Below are 18,682 nucleotides of genomic sequence, written 5' to 3' on the forward strand. Positions count from 1 at the left end.
CACGCTGCAATGTTACTATACTTTACGTTATCGTCACTGTTTAGGCCCTGATTGAATTTTACAACCTCAACAATTTGCAATTTGCAAAAAAAAATTGTTTTTTTGTTTGTGTCGGCCTGAAAACCTTCCTTGTAATTGCGACAATACCACAAAAAGAACAGAGACAAAGTGCTTGTAGCCAAAGTAAAGGTTAATAATTTATTCGCGTGAAAAATATCGTCTTCAGATGCGACAGCGACATAAAAAGTGTTTTATGTAAATTTAATTAAAAAAATATTACTACACTCAAGTTTGCATTGTAAATGTGTTACAATTACGTGGTTTGCTAGATTTTTACAGAATTATGCTGAAGGTAAGCTCGAAATTTATAATAAGCGTTTTTGGTATTATGTTCTCATTTTTTTCTCATTGTGTGTTTGTGTGTTACTCCATGTCTAGGGTAAAGGACAACGTTCCTTTGAGGAAGTATGGCCTGATATGAGAATCATAGTCTTGAAGCTGCTAAAACAGGAAACCGTCTCACAAGTCGAATGGCAAGATTTATTTTATGGCGTTCATTTGGTGTGTCTGTGGGATGAGAAGGGTGCTGCTAAAATTTACGACTGCCTTCGTAATGATGTTGTTGAGTTTATATCCCATGCCCAGCTTAAAGTTCAGTCACAGCGGGGCGAACATGCTCTACTCACAACCTACATTGTAGAGTGGCGAAAATTCTTCACGCAATCCAGTTACCTGCCTTTACCATTTCGCCAGTTGGAACATTGGTTTCAGTCGAAAGCACCCTCATCCTCCTCCGGCTGCTCTGCTTCCACTTCCGCCTCAAGTTCCTCAACGTCGGCTGCGTCGACATCAGCGGCTGCGTCTTCTGCGGCAGCTTCAACGTCGTCGGCGGCCAAGAAGAATCCCACCGAAGACAGTATTGTTCGGAAGCTGATGTTAGACTCTTGGAACGAGCACATATTCAAGGACATAAAAGACCGCTTGCAGGAGTCGGCTATGAAAATCGTACACGCCGAACGCAATGGTGATGCCTACGACGCGCAGTTGGTGATCGGTGTGAGGGAAAGTTATGTTAATCTCTGTTCTAATCCCGAAGACAAACTCCAGATATATCGCGAAAATTTCGAGGCAGCCTATCTGAAGGCCACCACTGCCTTCTATCGTCTGAAGGCCACAGAACAACAGCAGGCCAACGGAGTCCTTGCTTTCATGAAGTATGCCGACGCAAAGTTGCGAGAGGAGGAAGCTAGAGCTGAGCGGTATTTGGAACCTAGTAGTTATGCAGTCTTGGCCCAAACATGCGTCAAGGTACTCGTAGGCGATCACATGAACACCATAATAGCCGAATGTGCTCCACTTATCAAAGAATACGAGACAGATCGCTTGAATTTAATGTTCCGTCTGCTCGATCGAGTTCCCAACGGTGTCGATCCGATGTTGCGTGATTTGGAAAATCACATAGTCTCCGCTGGTCTTGCTGACATGCTCTCGGCTTCGGAGATTATTACGCAAGATTCGGAGAAATATGTGGAACGTCTCTTGGAGTTGTTTAAGAAATTCAGCGCACTTGTTAAGAATGCATTCAGTGATAATCCTCGTTTCCTCACAGCCCGTGACAAAGCATTTAAAACGGTGGTAAACGACACTAGTGTCTTTAAATTGGAATTGCCCACAGGTATACAGAATCGTGGTGTTAAGTATACAGCGCCAGAGAGTAAATGTCCGGAATTGTTGGCAAACTACTGTGACATGTTGTTGCGTCGAACGCCACTAAGCAAGCGACTGACGAGCGAGCAAATCGATGCACGTCTCAAGGATGTACTATTGGTGTTGAAATATGTTAATAATAAGGATGTATTTATGCGTTATCACAAGGTGCATCTAACAAGAAGGTGAGTGGATTCGATTTTCAATGAATTATTAAATGAGTGTCTTTTGTGCTTAACGTGTTTTTAATAACCACTTTCAGACTTATTTTGGGCACTAGTGCAGACAGCGAAAAGGAAGAAGATATAGTTGAATGGCTACGAGGAGTTGGCATGCCTGCCGACTATGTAAATCGTTTAGCCCGTATGTTCCAAGACATAAAAGTGAGTGTTTATTTTTGCCTTTCGTTTGTATAACATTAACGATGTCTTTAACCACTCATTTTCTTATCTACAATAGGTTAGTGAAGACTTAAATACTCAGTTCCGCAATTCAACCGGTCGACACGATGCCATTAATATTAAAATTCTAAATGCTGGTGCTTGGGCCCGTTGCTCTGAACGTGTATCAGTAAGTCTACCCCTAGAACTGGAGGATTATATACCCGATGTTGAGGAATTCTATAAGAAGAAACATTCCGGCCGTAAATTACAATGGTATCATCACATGAGTAATGGCACAATTACATTTGTCAATAATTTTGGTCGATATGATCTCGATGTCACAACATTTCAAATGGCCGTGCTCTTTGCATGGAATCAAAGGCAGCATGATAAAATATCATATGAAAATCTTAGATTAGCCACAGAATTGCCAGGTAAATTGAGGTTTTTAGAATTTTTATAACCGCAAAATACTATGCCAAATCTGCCCTTTCTCTATACAGATCCTGAGCTTAGGCGCACTTTGTGGTCATTGGTGGCATTTCCTAAATTGAAAAAACAAATACTATCAATGGAACCAAATTGTCCCTCACCCAAGGATTTTGCTGAGAACACTTTGTTCTATGTAAACCAAGATTTTGCCGTAGTAAAGAATGGCAAATCACAACGTAGGGGCAAAGTATGTGACCTATATTTTCCGCCATAATTGTTTTTTATATTATTGTTTTTCTGTTTTTCTTTTCTTTTGCAGTTAAATCTAATTGGTCGGTTACAGTTGAGCACTGAACGCTCAATACAAGAGGATAATCAGTCGATTGTTCAGCTGCGTATTTTGCGTGTTCAGGAAGCCATTATTAAAATTATGAAAATGCGAAAACGCATGAACAATGCTACACTACAGGTAAGATGCTCTACTTTTTTCTTAATGAGTACACAGAAGTTGAAATTAGGTAGTGGAGGTTTTATTTTTGTTGGTGTTGTTAGGTAATATTCGCGTAGTTAATGTTACTTCAATTATAGACTAAAGATAAGAAATAAAAATACAATGGGACCCTTCCAACGCAATAATGGTTCGAATAGTATTGACACGTAATATTAACAAGTATTTTTTAAGACAAAATCAATGTTTTTAGTAACATTTATTTTAGTCTGTTCTGCTTTGTGAAACAGTCCATAAGCTACCGATAGAATTTGATTGCTTTGAAATTATGTACCTATAAAAAACCTATTTGTATTTGCTTCTTTTTGCTGAATCAATATTCTGAAAAATTTTACACTTGTTTTAAATGATGCCGGATTATGGTACATCATATTTCGCTATTTAAAGGGGGAGAACCCCACGTGTTCTCCAACCCAAAACCCCCAATTGAAAGGTACTTGACAGTGAAAAATTTATCTGTCATCCAAAACAACCCTTAAACCGGATATATTTACCGACCATAGCAATGGAGGCTCAAATGAAAGGTATTTAGAAATAGAGAATGAATCTTTTATCCATTTTCGGGGTCAAGCGTCTGGACTGCCACCCCACTCCCAAAACTCCCTCAAACCTGATATATTTAGCGATCATTGCAATGGAACTTATACACAAGGAATAAGAATGTATATCACGAATCTAATATGTATCCACTTTCGTCTTACCTCCAACCCGGACATGTAGACCCAACATGGCAATAAGAGGTTAAAGTTAAAAGGTCTTTAATGGTAGCAAATGAAAACACATCGGACATGTAGGCCATAAATGGCTATATGCTAATCAGATACATTATTTTTAGGAGCGGAAAACTTATGAAAATTTTCCCATGAGCATTTCATTAAAGGACAAAGACGAACAGTCCGAACGGCACCTTTTTGGGGGGAAGTTTTTACATGGCATTGTGCCTCACAAATGTCGCCTGCATTAGGAGGGGATAACCACCACTGAAATTTGTATACCCTCCACCCTAGGATGGGGGGTATAATAATTTCGCCATTCCTTTTGTAACACCTCGAAATATGCGTCTTAGACCCTATAAAGTATATAAATTCTTGATCGTCATGACATTTTATGTCGATCTAGCCATGTCTGTCCGTCTTATTAATGTAGGTCGGTGGTAGCTGCCATATTAACCGATCTGGGATCTTGACTTCTTAAGTATCTAGAGAAGGCCCAATTCTTATTCGATTTGGCTGAAAATTTGCACATTGTGTTTTGGTATCACTTCCAACAACTGTGCTAAGTATGGTTTCAGTTCATAACCTGATATAGCTGCCATATAAACCGATTTGAGATCTTGACTTCTTGTGCCACTAGAGGGCGCAATTCTCATCCGATTCGGCTGCAATATCGCACGAAATGTTTTGTTATGATTTCCAATGTCTGTGCTAAGTTTGGGCCAAATCAGTCCATAACCTGATATAGTTCTCATATAAACCGATCTAGGATCTTGACTTCTTGAGCCACTATAGGGCGCAATTCTCATCCGATTTGGCTTAAATTTTGCATGAAGTGTTTTGTTATTACTTCCAACAGCTGTGCTAAGAATAATTTAAATCGGTTGATAACCAGATATCGCTGCCATATATACGGATCTTGGATCTTTGCTTCTTAAACCAATAGAGGGTGCAATTTTCATCCGATTTGGCTGAAATTTTGCATAAAGTTGTTTGTTATTACTTATCCAACATCTGCGCCAAGTATGGTTCGAATCGGTCCATAGCCTGATATAGCTGCCATTTAAACCCATCTGGGATCTTGACTTCTTAAGAATATAGAGGGCGCAATTTTTATCCGATTTGGCTGAAAATTTTGTACAACGGCTTCTCCCATGACTTTTAATATACATGTCTAATATGGTCTTAATCGATTTATAGCCTGATACAGCTCCCACATGAACCGATCTTCCGATTATGCTGCAAGCCGCTACAAGTCACAATTCGTATCCGAAAGGACTGAAATATAACCTACTATTGGGTCGCCCAAAAAGTAATTGCGGATTTTTCATATAGTCGGCGTTGACAAATTTTTTCACCGCTTGTGACTCTGTAATTGCATTCATTCTGTCAGTTATCAGCTGTTACTTTTAGCTTGCTTTAGAAAAAAGTGTAAAAAAGTATATTTGATTAAAGTTCATTCTAAGTTTTATTAAAAATGCATTTACTTTCTTTTAAAAAATCCGCAATTACTTTTTGGGCAACCCAATATGTTCTTCAACATTCAATTCACTTATCGTTCGAATTGAACTATTACTTGATATATCTCCAATAGCACAACAATTCTTATCCTTTATTACCTGTTTGCCTAAAAAAAGATATCGCGCAAAGAACTTGACAAATGCGGTGCATGGTGGAGGATATAGAAGATTCGGCCCGGCCGAACTTAGCACGCTCTTACTTGTTTTCTGATGTTCTCGCTAAAATTCGAACCCAGACGTTCAGCATCATAGGCGAACATGCTAACCGTTGCGCGATGGTGACCTTCAATAACAATGCCAATTTACAAAAACAAAAAACGTTGTTTGGTGGTACCTTTCTTTGTATAAGGACAAGTGATGCTGCCTTCTATGTTTTGATTTTCTTGTTGTATTATAATGAGACAATATACAGCATATTTGAGAAATATTAGAAAAAATTTAAATATAATCTACTATGTAGTACGTAGCCTGGCACGGGATAACTATGAGTACTACACGGTCTGGAACTTTGTGCTCAGACCTGTGTGGTGTTCATCGTATTCACGAGAAGCCTAGCTGGAAGCTACCGGCCTCATCCACAGATTGCGAATAGTGAAATGCTCCACATCGAGTAACTGGAATTGCAGTTGCGGACAATCAGCGGTATTGAGTGGAGAGTCTCAGTGAGAAGCCAGGCGGCACCGTCTCTTGCATAAACACTGATTGCCTATGATAACTCCATATAACACAGAAACAATTTCACCATACAATTTTTAGTTCACAATTTAATTTAAAGTAAAAATGAATTCAATTAAACAAATTAATTGATTCAATCATTTTTTGATTGAATATGAAATTGTTTTTAATTAAAATTGTGTTTGAAAATTTTCCAAAAATTTTCGCAATTGAATCTACAATTAAGAAACTTATCAAAATAAAAAAATAACAAATTTCGGCGCCCCTAGTTTTTCAAAAACATTTTTCGAAAATATAAAAAAATAATCAAATTTTTTTAAATGTGATTCCAAAATTGGAAAATTTTTAATAATTTTTTGTTGTATCAATTAAAAATTAATTGAAATTTTAATCATATTTTTAATTGAAACTTTTTTAAAAACTGCGATTGATATCATTTTCGTAATCAAAGCTGTATCAATTAAAAAATTAATTGATTCAATTAATTACATGATTGAAACTGATTTGTTTTTTTTTTTTGTGTAGGTGCTTGGAATTTCGCACATATATTTCTTGTTATTGTAGGTCAGTTGGGATTGTAAATGGGCCACATCGGTCCTTGTTTTGATATAGGGGCCATATAAAACGATTTCCCGTTTTGACTTCTTGAGCCTCTAGAGGACGCAACTGTTATCCGATTTGCCGGAAATTTGGCATGTTATGTTTGGTGATGACTTTCAATCACTGTGTCAGGTATGGATCAAATCGGTCCATAACCTGATATATCTGCCACATAAACCGATGACAACTTCTTGAGCCTGTAGAAATTCATTTATCGTGCGATTTGCCTGAAATGTTGCTTGTGGCGTTTTGTTATAACTTCTAACAACCGTGTCGAAGATAATCCAAATCGGTCCATAATCTGATATATCTGCCATATAGACCGATATCTCTGCCATATCAACCGATATCGACTTTTTGAGCTTTAAGAAACGCAATTATTATGCGATTTGGGTGAAATTTTGCTCGTGGCGTTTTGTTATAATTGCTAACAACTTGTGGAGGATAGTACAAATCCGTCCATAATCTCATTTAGCTGCCATATTAACCGATTTCTCGATTTTATTTCTTGAGCCTCTATTTGGCGCAATTCTTATGTGATTGAGCTGAAATTGTGCATTTGGTGTTTCGTTATGACTTCCAACAACTGTGCCAGGTATGGTTTTAGTCGGTCCATATCCCGATATAGCTGTCATGTAAACCGATCTCCCAATTTGACTTACTGAGCCTCTAGAGGCCGCAAATGTTATCCGATTGGGCTGAAATTCTGCACGTGGCGTTTTGTTATGACTTCCAACAACTGTTCCCACTACGGTCCGATATGGCCGATATTTTTCACGTAATGCTCTACTATGACTTCCAATAATAGCGCCAAGTATTATCTAAATCGATCGTCACCCTAAGTAGGAGTGGACGACTTAAGTAGAAGTCATTGCATAATATTTCAGTCCATTCGGATAAGAATTGCACCGTGTAGGGGCTAAGAAGCAGAATCTGGAGATCAGTTTATATGCGAGCTATATCAGGATAAAGATCGATTAAGTTCATATTGGAAACGTATGTTGAAGATCATGGGAGAAGCCGTCGCACAAAATTTCAGCAAAATCGGATAAGAATTGCGCTCTCTAGGGACTTAAGAAGTCAAAATCCCAGACCGGTTTATATGGCAGCTATATAATGCTATGTACCGACTTGAAACATATTTATCGCAGTTTTTGGGAGCCACAACAAAAAACTTCATGCAAAATTTCAGACAAATCGGATGAAAATTGCTCTCCCTATTGGTTCAAGAAGTCAAAATCCAAGATCGGTTTATAAGGCAGCTATATCAGGTTATGGACCGATTTGAACCAGTTGTTGAAAGTCATAACTAAACACTTCATGCAAAATTTCGAATAAGAATTGCATCCTCTTGTGGCTCAAGAAGTCAAAACCCAAGATCGGGTTATATGGCAGCTATATCAAAACATGGACTGATTTGGCCCATTTACAATACCAACCCACCTACACTAATAAGAAGTATTTGTGCAAAATTTCAAGCATCTAGCTTTACTCCTTCGAAAGTGAGCATGCTTTCGATAGACGGCGCCAAATTTCAGCCAAATCAGATAAGAATTGTGCCCTTTAGATGCTCAAGAAGTCAAGACCCAAGATCGGTTTTTATGGCAGCTATATAAAAACATGAACCGATTTGGCCCATTTACAATCCCAACCGATCTACAATAATTAGAAGTATTTGTGTAAAATTTCAGCATCTAGCTTTACTCCTACGAAAGTTAGCGTGCTTTCGACAGGCGGTCGGACGGACTGACATGGATAGATCGACTTAAAATGTCATGACGATCAAGAATATATATACTTTATGGGGTCTTAGACGTATATTTCGAGGTGTTACAAACGGAATGATGAAATTAGTATACCCCTATCCTATGGTGGAGGGTATAAAAAGTCATTAGAAGAACTTGTCACATGCGATCCATGGTGGAGGGTATATAACATTCGTTACGACCGAACTTAACGCGCTTTTACTGTTGTGATCGGTTTTTAATGAGAATGATTACTTTTTATTATTTAATATACTATTTCGGGTTTTTTTTTGCCACAGACAGGTTAAGTTCGAAGATGGGCTATAACTTGATATAGCCCCCATAAAGGCCGATCTCCCGTTTTAATATCTATTGCTAATAGAAGCCGCTGAAATTTCGAACAGCAAATTGTCTTAATACACTCGACATTCGTATTGAATACGGTCTAGATTGGACAATATTTTGATATAGCCCCTTAAGGCCTATATATTATCTGATTTCGCCGAAATTTGGCACAGTGAGTGGTCTTTTGACCCACAAAATTCGTATCGGATATGGTTCAGATTGGACAATCACTCTTATTCCGGTTGTCGAAGGCGAAAATCATTAGCAGTCGTAGTCGAAGGCAAATTTCATATTTCGTGGTATTCTGTAAAGTTTTTGCCTTCGACTCATTTTAGTAATGGTATCAAAGTAACATCAAATGTAAAAGAATGTTCAACTATCAAAACAAAAAAAAACATATGGTCCGTTCCCCTTGTTTTAGGAAGCTTTTTTTTTCATTTGTAATTAATTTTGATAAAACTTTAAAAATGCTGTTTTGTTCATAAAAATATGTTCGAAGCTTCAAATTTGTACTAGAAATACCTACATTAGAATTTTAGAATGGAGGCCAGCGAAGCGTAGAGGTTAGTCTGAATTCGAATCCTGGCGAGGCCATCAGAAAAAAAATTCAGTGGTGGTTTCCCCTCCTAATGCTGGCAACATTATTGGGGTAATATGCCATCTAAAAACTACTCTCCAAAGAGGTGTTGCATTGCGGCACGTCGTTCGGACTCGGCTATAAAAAGGAGGTCCCTTACCATTGAGCTTAAACTTAAATCGGACTGCACTCATTGATATGTGAGAAGTTTGCCCCTGTTTCTCAGTCGAATTTCCCTGGACAAAATTTGCAAGAAACTTAGAATCTCAATAACTAACCACTAACGCTCTCTCCTGCTGCCCAATAATGAACGCGAAAACACTAATGGCCTTATTCACAAAACATAATGCCAACAAGTCAACGGCACCATCTCATGGTAATTTTATACGCCAGTGCATGATTTAAGGTAGGCACCATGCTCTTTTTAAAACCAAGCCTAATGAAAATGCTGATCGACAGTTTTCGCCAGAAATGTAATAGATTGTTTGCCTTCACCAACGATAATACCGATTTGTAAAAGTGTTGAGATTCGACTATGCATTCGAAAACCGGAATAAGTGTGTGTGCCTTGATATAGCCGTAATATATACGGCTATATCAAGGCTTGTATCTTGTGGATACAAGCCCAGAAGCCTTAAGGTAGATCTACATGATCTAGAGCGTGAGGTTCAGCGCTACAACAGAGAACCTCTAGAGCAAGCGGCATATCAAGCAGGTCTAGACAACATTCATGGGTGAATGTAGTCCTTGGAGAACGACCGCCTCCCATAGCACCTGAAGAAATTGATCTCCCCCGGCAAATCAGAGTAGTTCTGGCTCAATTACGTTCCGGCAGATGCAGCCGCCTCAACTCCTACAGAGCAAGGATTGATGCCGACATGCACGATGTATGTCCCGATTGTCCCTGGCGCACAATACGCGTCACCTGTTTAACTGCCCAGTCAGACCCACTTGACTCAGCCTAGTTCGCTGTGAACGTACCCCATCTTAGTCGCAGAGTTCCTGGGTCTCGACACTCAACAGAATCAAGCAGACGGAAGATAGAACACAAGAAACTACTACAACAACAACAACAACCGATCTCCAGATTTTAGTAAAAGCCACATTTATTAACCGATTTTTAACACTGTGAGCTTTGTAAGAACCTTCGTCGTGCGTGCGAAATATGGTTCAAATTGGACCATAATTGGCTATGCAAATTTTGCTCATAAACATTCCATTAAGGAACAGGGCCAAACTTCTCCCATATCAATGAGTGCTGTCCGATTCAAGTTCTAAGCTCAATAATAAGGGGCCTCCCTTTTATAGCCGAGTCCGAATGGCGTGCTGCAGAAGCTTTTACATGGCTGCCATACCAAATGGTACAGTACCGCACAAATGTTGCCAGCATTGGAAGGGGAAAAACACCGCTGAAAATTTGTTCAGATGTTCTCGCTAGGATTCGAATCCAGGTGTTCAGCATCGTAGGTGGATACGCTAACCTCTGCGCTACGGTGGCCGCCTTGGATATAACAGCAATATATATCAATCTACCGATTTATGGTCTTTCACCCTTAAATTCCGAACTTCTAACACAATTTTGCTGAAATTTAGTAAGGTGTGTTGCAATAGAAACCTACATATCCTTCCCGAATATGTTGTTGCTGATCAGATCATTTTATTTTTTATATCTTTAATATGCAATGAAAAAAAAAAATATATTCTACTTACATAATTATTTTTTCTCTTTAAATTTCCTTATAGGCCGAGTTGATTGATATTCTGAAAAATATGTTCTTGCCTTCGAAGAAAATGATCAAGGAACAATTGGAATGGTTGATCGAACATAAGTATATGCGACGTGATGATGATGATATCAACACTTTTATATATATGGCTTAAGTTTATACATATTTTTTATATATATTAACTCACTCACAAACACATTCTCTCATATGCAGTATATATATTCTACCTTATAAGAGTAAGGGAATCTTTTATTAGGAATGCTACTACATAGTTTTGTTTTTAATTTGCTCTCACCTTTAACAATTCTAGGGCATTTTCAAATTTCATTTTTTTTGTATAAGTGATCTTAAATTTGTTGATGGGTATTGACAGCTCGAATCATAAGTTTAGTATTGGAAAAAACTTGATTGTCATTTCAAGTAAACAAAGTGAATCTGGTCAGTTAAAATTTAATATGGTGGTTTTTGCTCCTTGAGATTAAACTTGAATAGGACATCACTCGTTGATATGTAAGAAGTTTGCCCCCTGTTCCTTAATGTTCCCTTCTTAATGCTGGCGCCATATGTGTTAGGTACTATGTCATGTTTACAGCCATGGGAAAACTTCTCCCCAAATAGATGTCTCACTACGGTACGCTGTTTGGACCCGAGGTCCCTTATCGTTGATCTTAAACTTGAATCGGACAGCACTCATTGATATATGAGAAGTTTGCCAGCTGTTCCTTAATGAATTGCTGGTGGGCAAACTTGCATTTGCAGAAAAAATATAAATCCTATGAGAAGCCCATACTATTCCATCACTAATGTTGACGGCACTTGCAAGTATTTTAGATTTTAAAACATCTCTAGAAATCCATCGGCCAAAAGTTCTATAAAAGCCAATTGAAGTAAAAAGCACTAAGGCTTTCATCTGAACATCGTGTGATTTTAGGTATAGTGGCCTCCACCGTAGCGCAGAGGTTAGCATGTCCGTCTATGACGCTGAACGCCTGGGTTCGAATCTTTGTGAGGCCATCAGAAAAAAATTTTGAACGGTGGTTTTCCCCTCTTAATGCTGGCAACATTTGTGAGGTACTATGCCATGTAAAACTTCCCTCCAAAGAGGTGTCGCTCTGCGGCACGCCGTTCGGACTCGGCTATAACAGGAGGCCCTTATCATTGAGCTTAAACTTGAATCGGACTGCACTCATTGATATGTGAGAAGTTTGCCTCTGTTTCTTAGTGGAATGTTTATGGCCAAAATTTGCATTTGAAATATAAAAAAAAGGTTAAAAGTTTGTAATTTTTTTCCGTGAAGAAACAATTTTAATCTCGTCCTTTTTGCATATATTTTTTAAAAACTTAAAATAAAAAAAATTATATACAACATGACATTATAACAAAGAAAATCTGTTTCCCCACATAGCCAACGATTACTATAATGCGCTTTCTTAACATATTGGGCTCGAGTAAAAGAATTGTAATAAAATTAGATCCCAAAACTAGTTATATATGATTAGAGCTATATACCATGACTCAAGCCATGATGGGCTAATAATAGAGGAAATCCATGATAGGTTAATAATAAAGGAAGAAATTTCAAAAAAGAAGAGAGTGCGGAATCGTCTTGTTGTTGTCGTCGTAGCCACATTTGAGCAAGCTCGTTTCGGTTCATAATAACGATCGCCGCGGGAACGTTATGGCCATTGGTTAAATAAAGGCGCAAAAAACTAAGCTTGTCATAGCGAGTATCATAAGTACTCAGTAAGAACTGGTGCCACCGGCTTTTCACAGAGACTCTCCGCTCGATATCGCTGATTTTCTACGACTGCCAGTGCAGCTAATTCGTGTAGGAAGCATTTCACTATACGCAATAGTGGACGCTCCCGGTAGTTCCCAGCTGAGCTTGTCGTGATGATAATAAACACCACACAAATCGGAGCTTGTGGTGCTTATAGTCATCTCGTACCAGGGAATTAATTGTCTTGTTGAGCGCTCTAGCAATTGCTAAGAAGAATGTATTTCAAAATCTTTAGATTATATGCCCCTAAACTACTTCAGTGAGAACTTTCTTTCCTGAAAGCCTTCATTGGCACAGCTTCACTATCCGTTTCAATTCTATATAGGCGCAACTGTAAACTTATGTGTACCGTCTGGATGCCGTTTGTCGTACTAATCTCTTTTCTAATTTCTCTCAATGTTGGCCTCGTTTTGTTGGGTCGGGATATCCCTGCAGGACTTTTGATGTCTTTCCGGCAGCCTTTGTTGTTGTTGTAGCCACAATTGCATGTGGAATTAGAAATCCTTGTCAAACTCCTAGACGAGTAAGCTCGTTCCGGTCCATAGGACCGATCACTGCGCAAACGTTATGGCCATTGGTTATTTAAAAGCGCCAATAACTCGCCTTGTTATATCCGGCAACATAGTCACTTAGTATTTAAGCAAGAGCCGGTGCCGTCCGGCCTCTTACTGAGTCTCACCACTCGATACCGCTGATTGTCCGAGACTGCAGGTGCAGCTACCCGTATACGAAGCATCCTACTATCCGCAACCTTTGGAAGCGCCCGGTAGCTCTTATCTGAGCTTCTCGTAATAACTTACATATCACCAACACACACAGATCAGAGTTCAAAGTTCCAGCCTGTATGGTGTTCATAGTTATCCCATGCCGGGTGCCTTTTCGTTCCAGTGTGTCCCTTACACCCCTGTTCCTAACTCGGATCGCACTGCCATTAAGGGCTTCACGCTCGCCGAAATGGCTGCCTTTTCTTTCGTTCCCTTTTATCCCACTGCGCCTCGGAACCCAAATAACCCGATGCCTACGTGGTGTAAGCGTTAATCGTTTTTTCAATCCAACGTTACGGACCTTTTGTTGTTATTGTAGCCACATTCACTGTAAATATACAGATTGATTGATTCCAAAATTATTGTGATGCGGCTACCGTTTCCAGATCTGGCTCCAGAAACCATAGTGATTCTGTACTCAGATTAGTAGGTTTTCCGGGCATGTAAATCGATGATTGGTTTCATGAGGTTCTGTGTTGTATGTAGGACGAATATTGAGGATGGTATCGTCTAAGCTTCAGTTTGCTACACCATCCTGATCTTAATTGGACCAGTGTAGCCCTGGTTTTTTTGCAGGTCTTTTTCATAATTCACTATTAGTGGTGGGAATCTACCAAAGACTATATGCAGCTGATTCGATAAAGCAGCATTGTTTACAGTATTTGCAAGAAACGCTGCAAGGTTGTAGGTGGATTGGTGATATGATGTCGGGTCTCTAAACATCCAGATACTCCTCCCGGTATGTCTCCGAGGATCTTCTAGCTCAGACCCTAGCTAGCTCGAGTGGGTCTCCTGGTGGCAGCCATGATTTTCGATGTTTGTCATCTGCAGGCAGCTCCTTGTTGTCATTTGGGCGCATTTTGACAGGTCTGTAGGTTGTCCACTGCGTATGGCCCACGTACACGTATACTGAGGCGATAGCCCTTGCCGATGAAGGGTTCCATCGGGTCAATCCGGTGCGTACAACCGGCTGCCATGGTATTTATCTCATGTGAACCACCTCTATCAGGAGATAAAGATCCTACCTGTGCGAAGACATATCTACATGCTGTCTAAACAATACCTTTTGGGCTGTTATCGCAGAGACCATCCAAATCATCTTGTGGATGGATATCCAACGCCCAGAAGCCTTAAGGTAGATCTACATGATATAGAGCGTGAGGTTCAGCGCTACAACAGAGAACCTCTAGAGCAAGCGGCATATCAAGCAGGTCTAGACAACATTCATGGGTGAATGTAGTCCTTGGAGAACGACCGCCCCCCATTGCACCTGAAGAAATTGACCTCCCCCGGCAAACCAGAGTAGTTCTGGCTCAGTTACGTTCTGGCAGATGTAGCCGCCTCAACTCCTACAGAGCAAGGATTTAGGCCGACATGCAAGATGTATGTGCCGATTGTAACCAGGGACCGCACAATATACGTCACCTATTTAACTGCCCAGCCAGACCCACTCGACTCAGACCCAGATCCCTGTGGACGCACCCCATCTTAGTCGCAGTGTTCTTGGGTCTTGACACTCTACCGAATCAAGCAAACGAATGATAGAACACAACAAACTGCTACAACGACAACAACGTTGACGCTGCATAATTCACTGCATGCCGGCCAATCGTTTTATAAGTGGTAAATAATATCTTTTTGTTCATACCTCGAGTGTTGTCTTCCAAAGATTTGAGGATTTTTCTTCTGCTTCTTGCCTTATCAAGGGTCAACCCTAAAATCATCAAATGATTTATTGTCGGAATTATTTTTGTTCATAGTCTATAACTTCAAGCTCCATTGAAACCTCTTTCGTCCAGGTAGTGAATTTGAACCTTTCGAAAGCACCGATCTTCGTGGGAACGTTTTGGCCATTGGCAACTTAGAGGCACTTATAACTCGTCATGTCATATCTAGCATCATAGGCACTCAGTTATTAAGCAGAAGACGGTGCTGGTGCCGCATGGCTTCTTACTGAGACTCTCCACTCGATACTGCATGATTTGCTTTTAGGATTGATGCCTTCAGATGTTTTCGCCTACATAGAATATTATTTCTCAAAGCATAGACATCGAGATGTTAATGAAATATAGAAGGGACAAAAAAAAACATATATAACAACATCTGGCCAGATCCACTTGTTTTACTCGTCACATTTAAATTCTGTATGAAATCTTTTTATACCCTCCACCATAGGATGGGGGTATACTAATTTCGTCATTCTGTTTGTAACAACTCGAAATATGTGTCTGAGACCCCATAAAGTATATATAAATTCTTGATCGTCATGTCATTTTAAGTCGATCTAGCCGTGTCCGTCCGTCCGTCTGTCTGTCGAAAGCATGCTAACTTTCGAAGGAGTTAAGCTAGCCGCTTGAAATTTTGCACAAATACTTTTTATTAGTGTAGGTCGGTTTGGATTTTAAATGGGCCAATTCGGTCCATGTTTTGATATAGCTGCCATATAAACCGATCTTGGGTCTTGACTTCTTGAGCCTCTAGAGGGCGCAATTCTTGCCCGGTTTGACTGAAATTTTGCACGTGGTGTTTTGGTAACACTTCCAACACCTGCCCTAAGTATGGTTTAAATCGGTTCGTGTTTTGATATAGCTGCCATATAAACCGATCTTGGGTCTTGACTTCTTGAGCCTCTAGAGGGCGCCATTGTCGTCCGATTTGACTAAAATTTTGCGCGTAGTGTTTTGGTATCACTTCCAACAACTGTGTTAAGTATGATTCAAATCGGTTCATAATCTGATATAGCTGTCATATAAACCAATCTTGGATCTTGACTTCTTGAGCCAATAGAGGGCGCAATTCGCATCCGATTTGGCTGAAATTTTGCATGAGGTGCTAAGTATGGCGCAAATCGGTAAATAACCTGATATAGCTGCCATATAAACCGATCTGGGGTCTTGACTTCTTGGGCCTCTAGAGGGCGCAATTCTCATCCGATTTGGAAGAAATTTTGTACAACGGCTTCTCTCATGACCTTCAACATACGTGCCTAATATGGTCTGAATCTATGAATAGCTTCATACAGCTCCCATATAAACCGATCTTCCGATTTTGCTTCTTGAGCCCCTACAAGGCGCAATTCTTATCCGAATGAACTGAAATATTACACAATAGCATATTCTTATTCAATATTCTTTGTTTGCCTAAAAAGAGGTACTGCGCATAGAACTCGACAAATGCGATCCATGGTGGAGGGTATATAAGATTCGGCCCGGCCGAACTTAGCACGCTCTTACTTGTTTAATCTCATAATCTGTATTCTATTAACGGGCAATGATCCATTGAATATTCTTGCATGTCGTGCATGCCAACGAAATATATAGGTATATATTTTTTTTAGTTTTTTAATCTATTTAAAAAAAGTTTTTACAAAGTTAAACAGATTTTCTTATTTTATGGGTATAATGTTTTGTTTTGAGTAAGGCTATTTTTAAACTTTAAGTTATGAGTGTTCTAATACATGGGTATAGTTGGGAAATTAAGAAAATATGAAGATCATGCTTTCTTTCCTAAAAAAAAAACACCATATAACTTACATGAACAAGTGAATGACAACAAAAGACAAAAAATTAGAATAAAAGTTGCTAAGGTCTTGCATGATGTTCGAACTTCATAACCTAAGAAAAACTTGTTTTAGAAAACTATCTGCCCAAACGTTTGTCACAAAATGTATTGCCATTATTTTTTTAAACAAGTCCGAATTTCGAGCAAGGCTGGAACAACCAAAATTGTGAATCAATGAAGGCAAACGATTTCTAGGTTTATTGATAATGATGATTGTTTAAAACAACACTTAGGGCTAAACTAATTCGAAATATACAAAAACACTCACGCATGCCTATCACATAATCTACCCCATTAGAAGAAAAAACTACAAACATACATACAGTTCGAGTGTCTTCGATGATCAGCAAACTATTGGCAAACTTACATTTACAACAGATTATTTCGAATAGTAGCATATACAGATACATGCATACATACATACATACATAGAGTATAATTTAAGTAGATGTTTTCCAATTGTTTATTGTTAAACTTAAGATAGTATTTTGTATAAACTATTGTACAATTTACTCTTTCCACAACATTTTCATTTATCCTCATTTTTTTTGTTTGTTTCTATACTCTATTCCACACATTTTACTTATTTATATCTAATTTGTAAGCATTTAAGTGTTTTATTGTTACAATTTTACATTTGTAGTATGTTATATCATTCTTATTTGCGCATATTTTATTACTTGATTGAAATCCATTTACATTATATATAACGAAAACCCTTCCCTTTTTTTATATACATACATACACATTAAGAATAAGTTATATAAAATTATTTGTATTTATTATTACTTTATATTTAGTTTTTATCATAAATACTTCTTTGAACAACATAAAGGCAATACCTACTTGCAAAATAAGTTCTCCGTTTATCAAGTTTTTTGTTTTTGTGGAAGACGTAAGTAATACACCTATATAAATTGAGCTTTTTCCAATAAACTTTTTACTATTTCAACCAGTACACCATTGAATTCACACCTACTTGGAAAATTTTTAATCTATTTTGGTGGATAATTGCCTATTATTTGTTTTGTGTTCTTTTGATCACACGGTGGATCACTTTTTTGAAAACAACAGAGTCCCAATTCTTGCATATGTTATCGAGCAAGTTTTTGCTCGAGGTTAATTCCGTTTCATAAATAATAATTGGATGATGACTTACGTAGTCATCTCAAAGTTATCGATTTTGGAGAAGAAAAAATAATAGGATTAGGTTAGGTTGAAAAGAGGGTGCAGATATTAATCCACCCCATGCCACTATGGACATACACCTAAGCCAGTAATCGGCTTATTGTGCGCTCTAAAAATTATAAAGTAACCTATAAAAAGAAAATTTAAGTTAGGAATTCCGTGCTACTTACAAAATCCTTAATTTTTTTCAATACCACTCCCCTAAGTTGGTTCGTGTCTGATATTGTGTCTCTACCTAAGTACCGGTATCTGTTGTACGCGAAAGCCGGGCAATGACAAAGGAAATGCTCCAATGTCTCATCATCTTCCCCGCATGCGCTACACATACTATCACTTGCCGCACCGATTTTACATAAGTGAGCTCGTAGTCCTATGAGTCCCATTATGATACCAATAGCTATACTGACCTCCTTCTTGCTTCCTTTCAGTAATAGATTTCACGATCTGTGTCACCCCA

General features: G+C 38.7%; 1 protein-coding gene across 1 annotated transcript; it reads left to right on the forward strand.

Moving 5' to 3' along the window:
- The first annotated feature begins 43 nt into the window (after positions 1 to 43).
- LOC106081651 (cullin-5) lies at positions 44 to 17,755 on the forward strand. The gene is made up of 7 exons (XM_013243780.2): positions 44 to 352; positions 439 to 1,892; positions 1,970 to 2,090; positions 2,167 to 2,524; positions 2,594 to 2,769; positions 2,842 to 2,991; positions 10,949 to 17,755. The coding sequence occupies exons 1-7, from the start codon at positions 344 to 346 to the stop codon at positions 11,084 to 11,086; spliced, it is 2,406 nt and encodes an 801-aa protein (XP_013099234.1). The 5' UTR covers positions 44 to 343; the 3' UTR covers positions 11,087 to 17,755.
- The last annotated feature ends 927 nt before the right edge of the window (positions 17,756 to 18,682 follow it).

This window comes from Stomoxys calcitrans, chromosome 2 (genome assembly GCF_963082655.1).
Source record: "Stomoxys calcitrans chromosome 2, idStoCalc2.1, whole genome shotgun sequence".
Taxonomy (NCBI): Eukaryota; Metazoa; Arthropoda; class Insecta; order Diptera; family Muscidae; genus Stomoxys; species Stomoxys calcitrans.

Excerpts from the sequence above, each read along its gene's own strand:
- LOC106081651 (XM_013243780.2), top strand. Across the intron at positions 2,091-2,166 it reads GTATGTTCCAAGACATAAAA|GTTAGTGAAGACTTAAATAC; the intron begins GTGAGTGTTTAT and ends TATCTACAATAG. Across the intron at positions 2,992-10,948 it reads TGAACAATGCTACACTACAG|GCCGAGTTGATTGATATTCT; the intron begins GTAAGATGCTCT and ends ATTTCCTTATAG.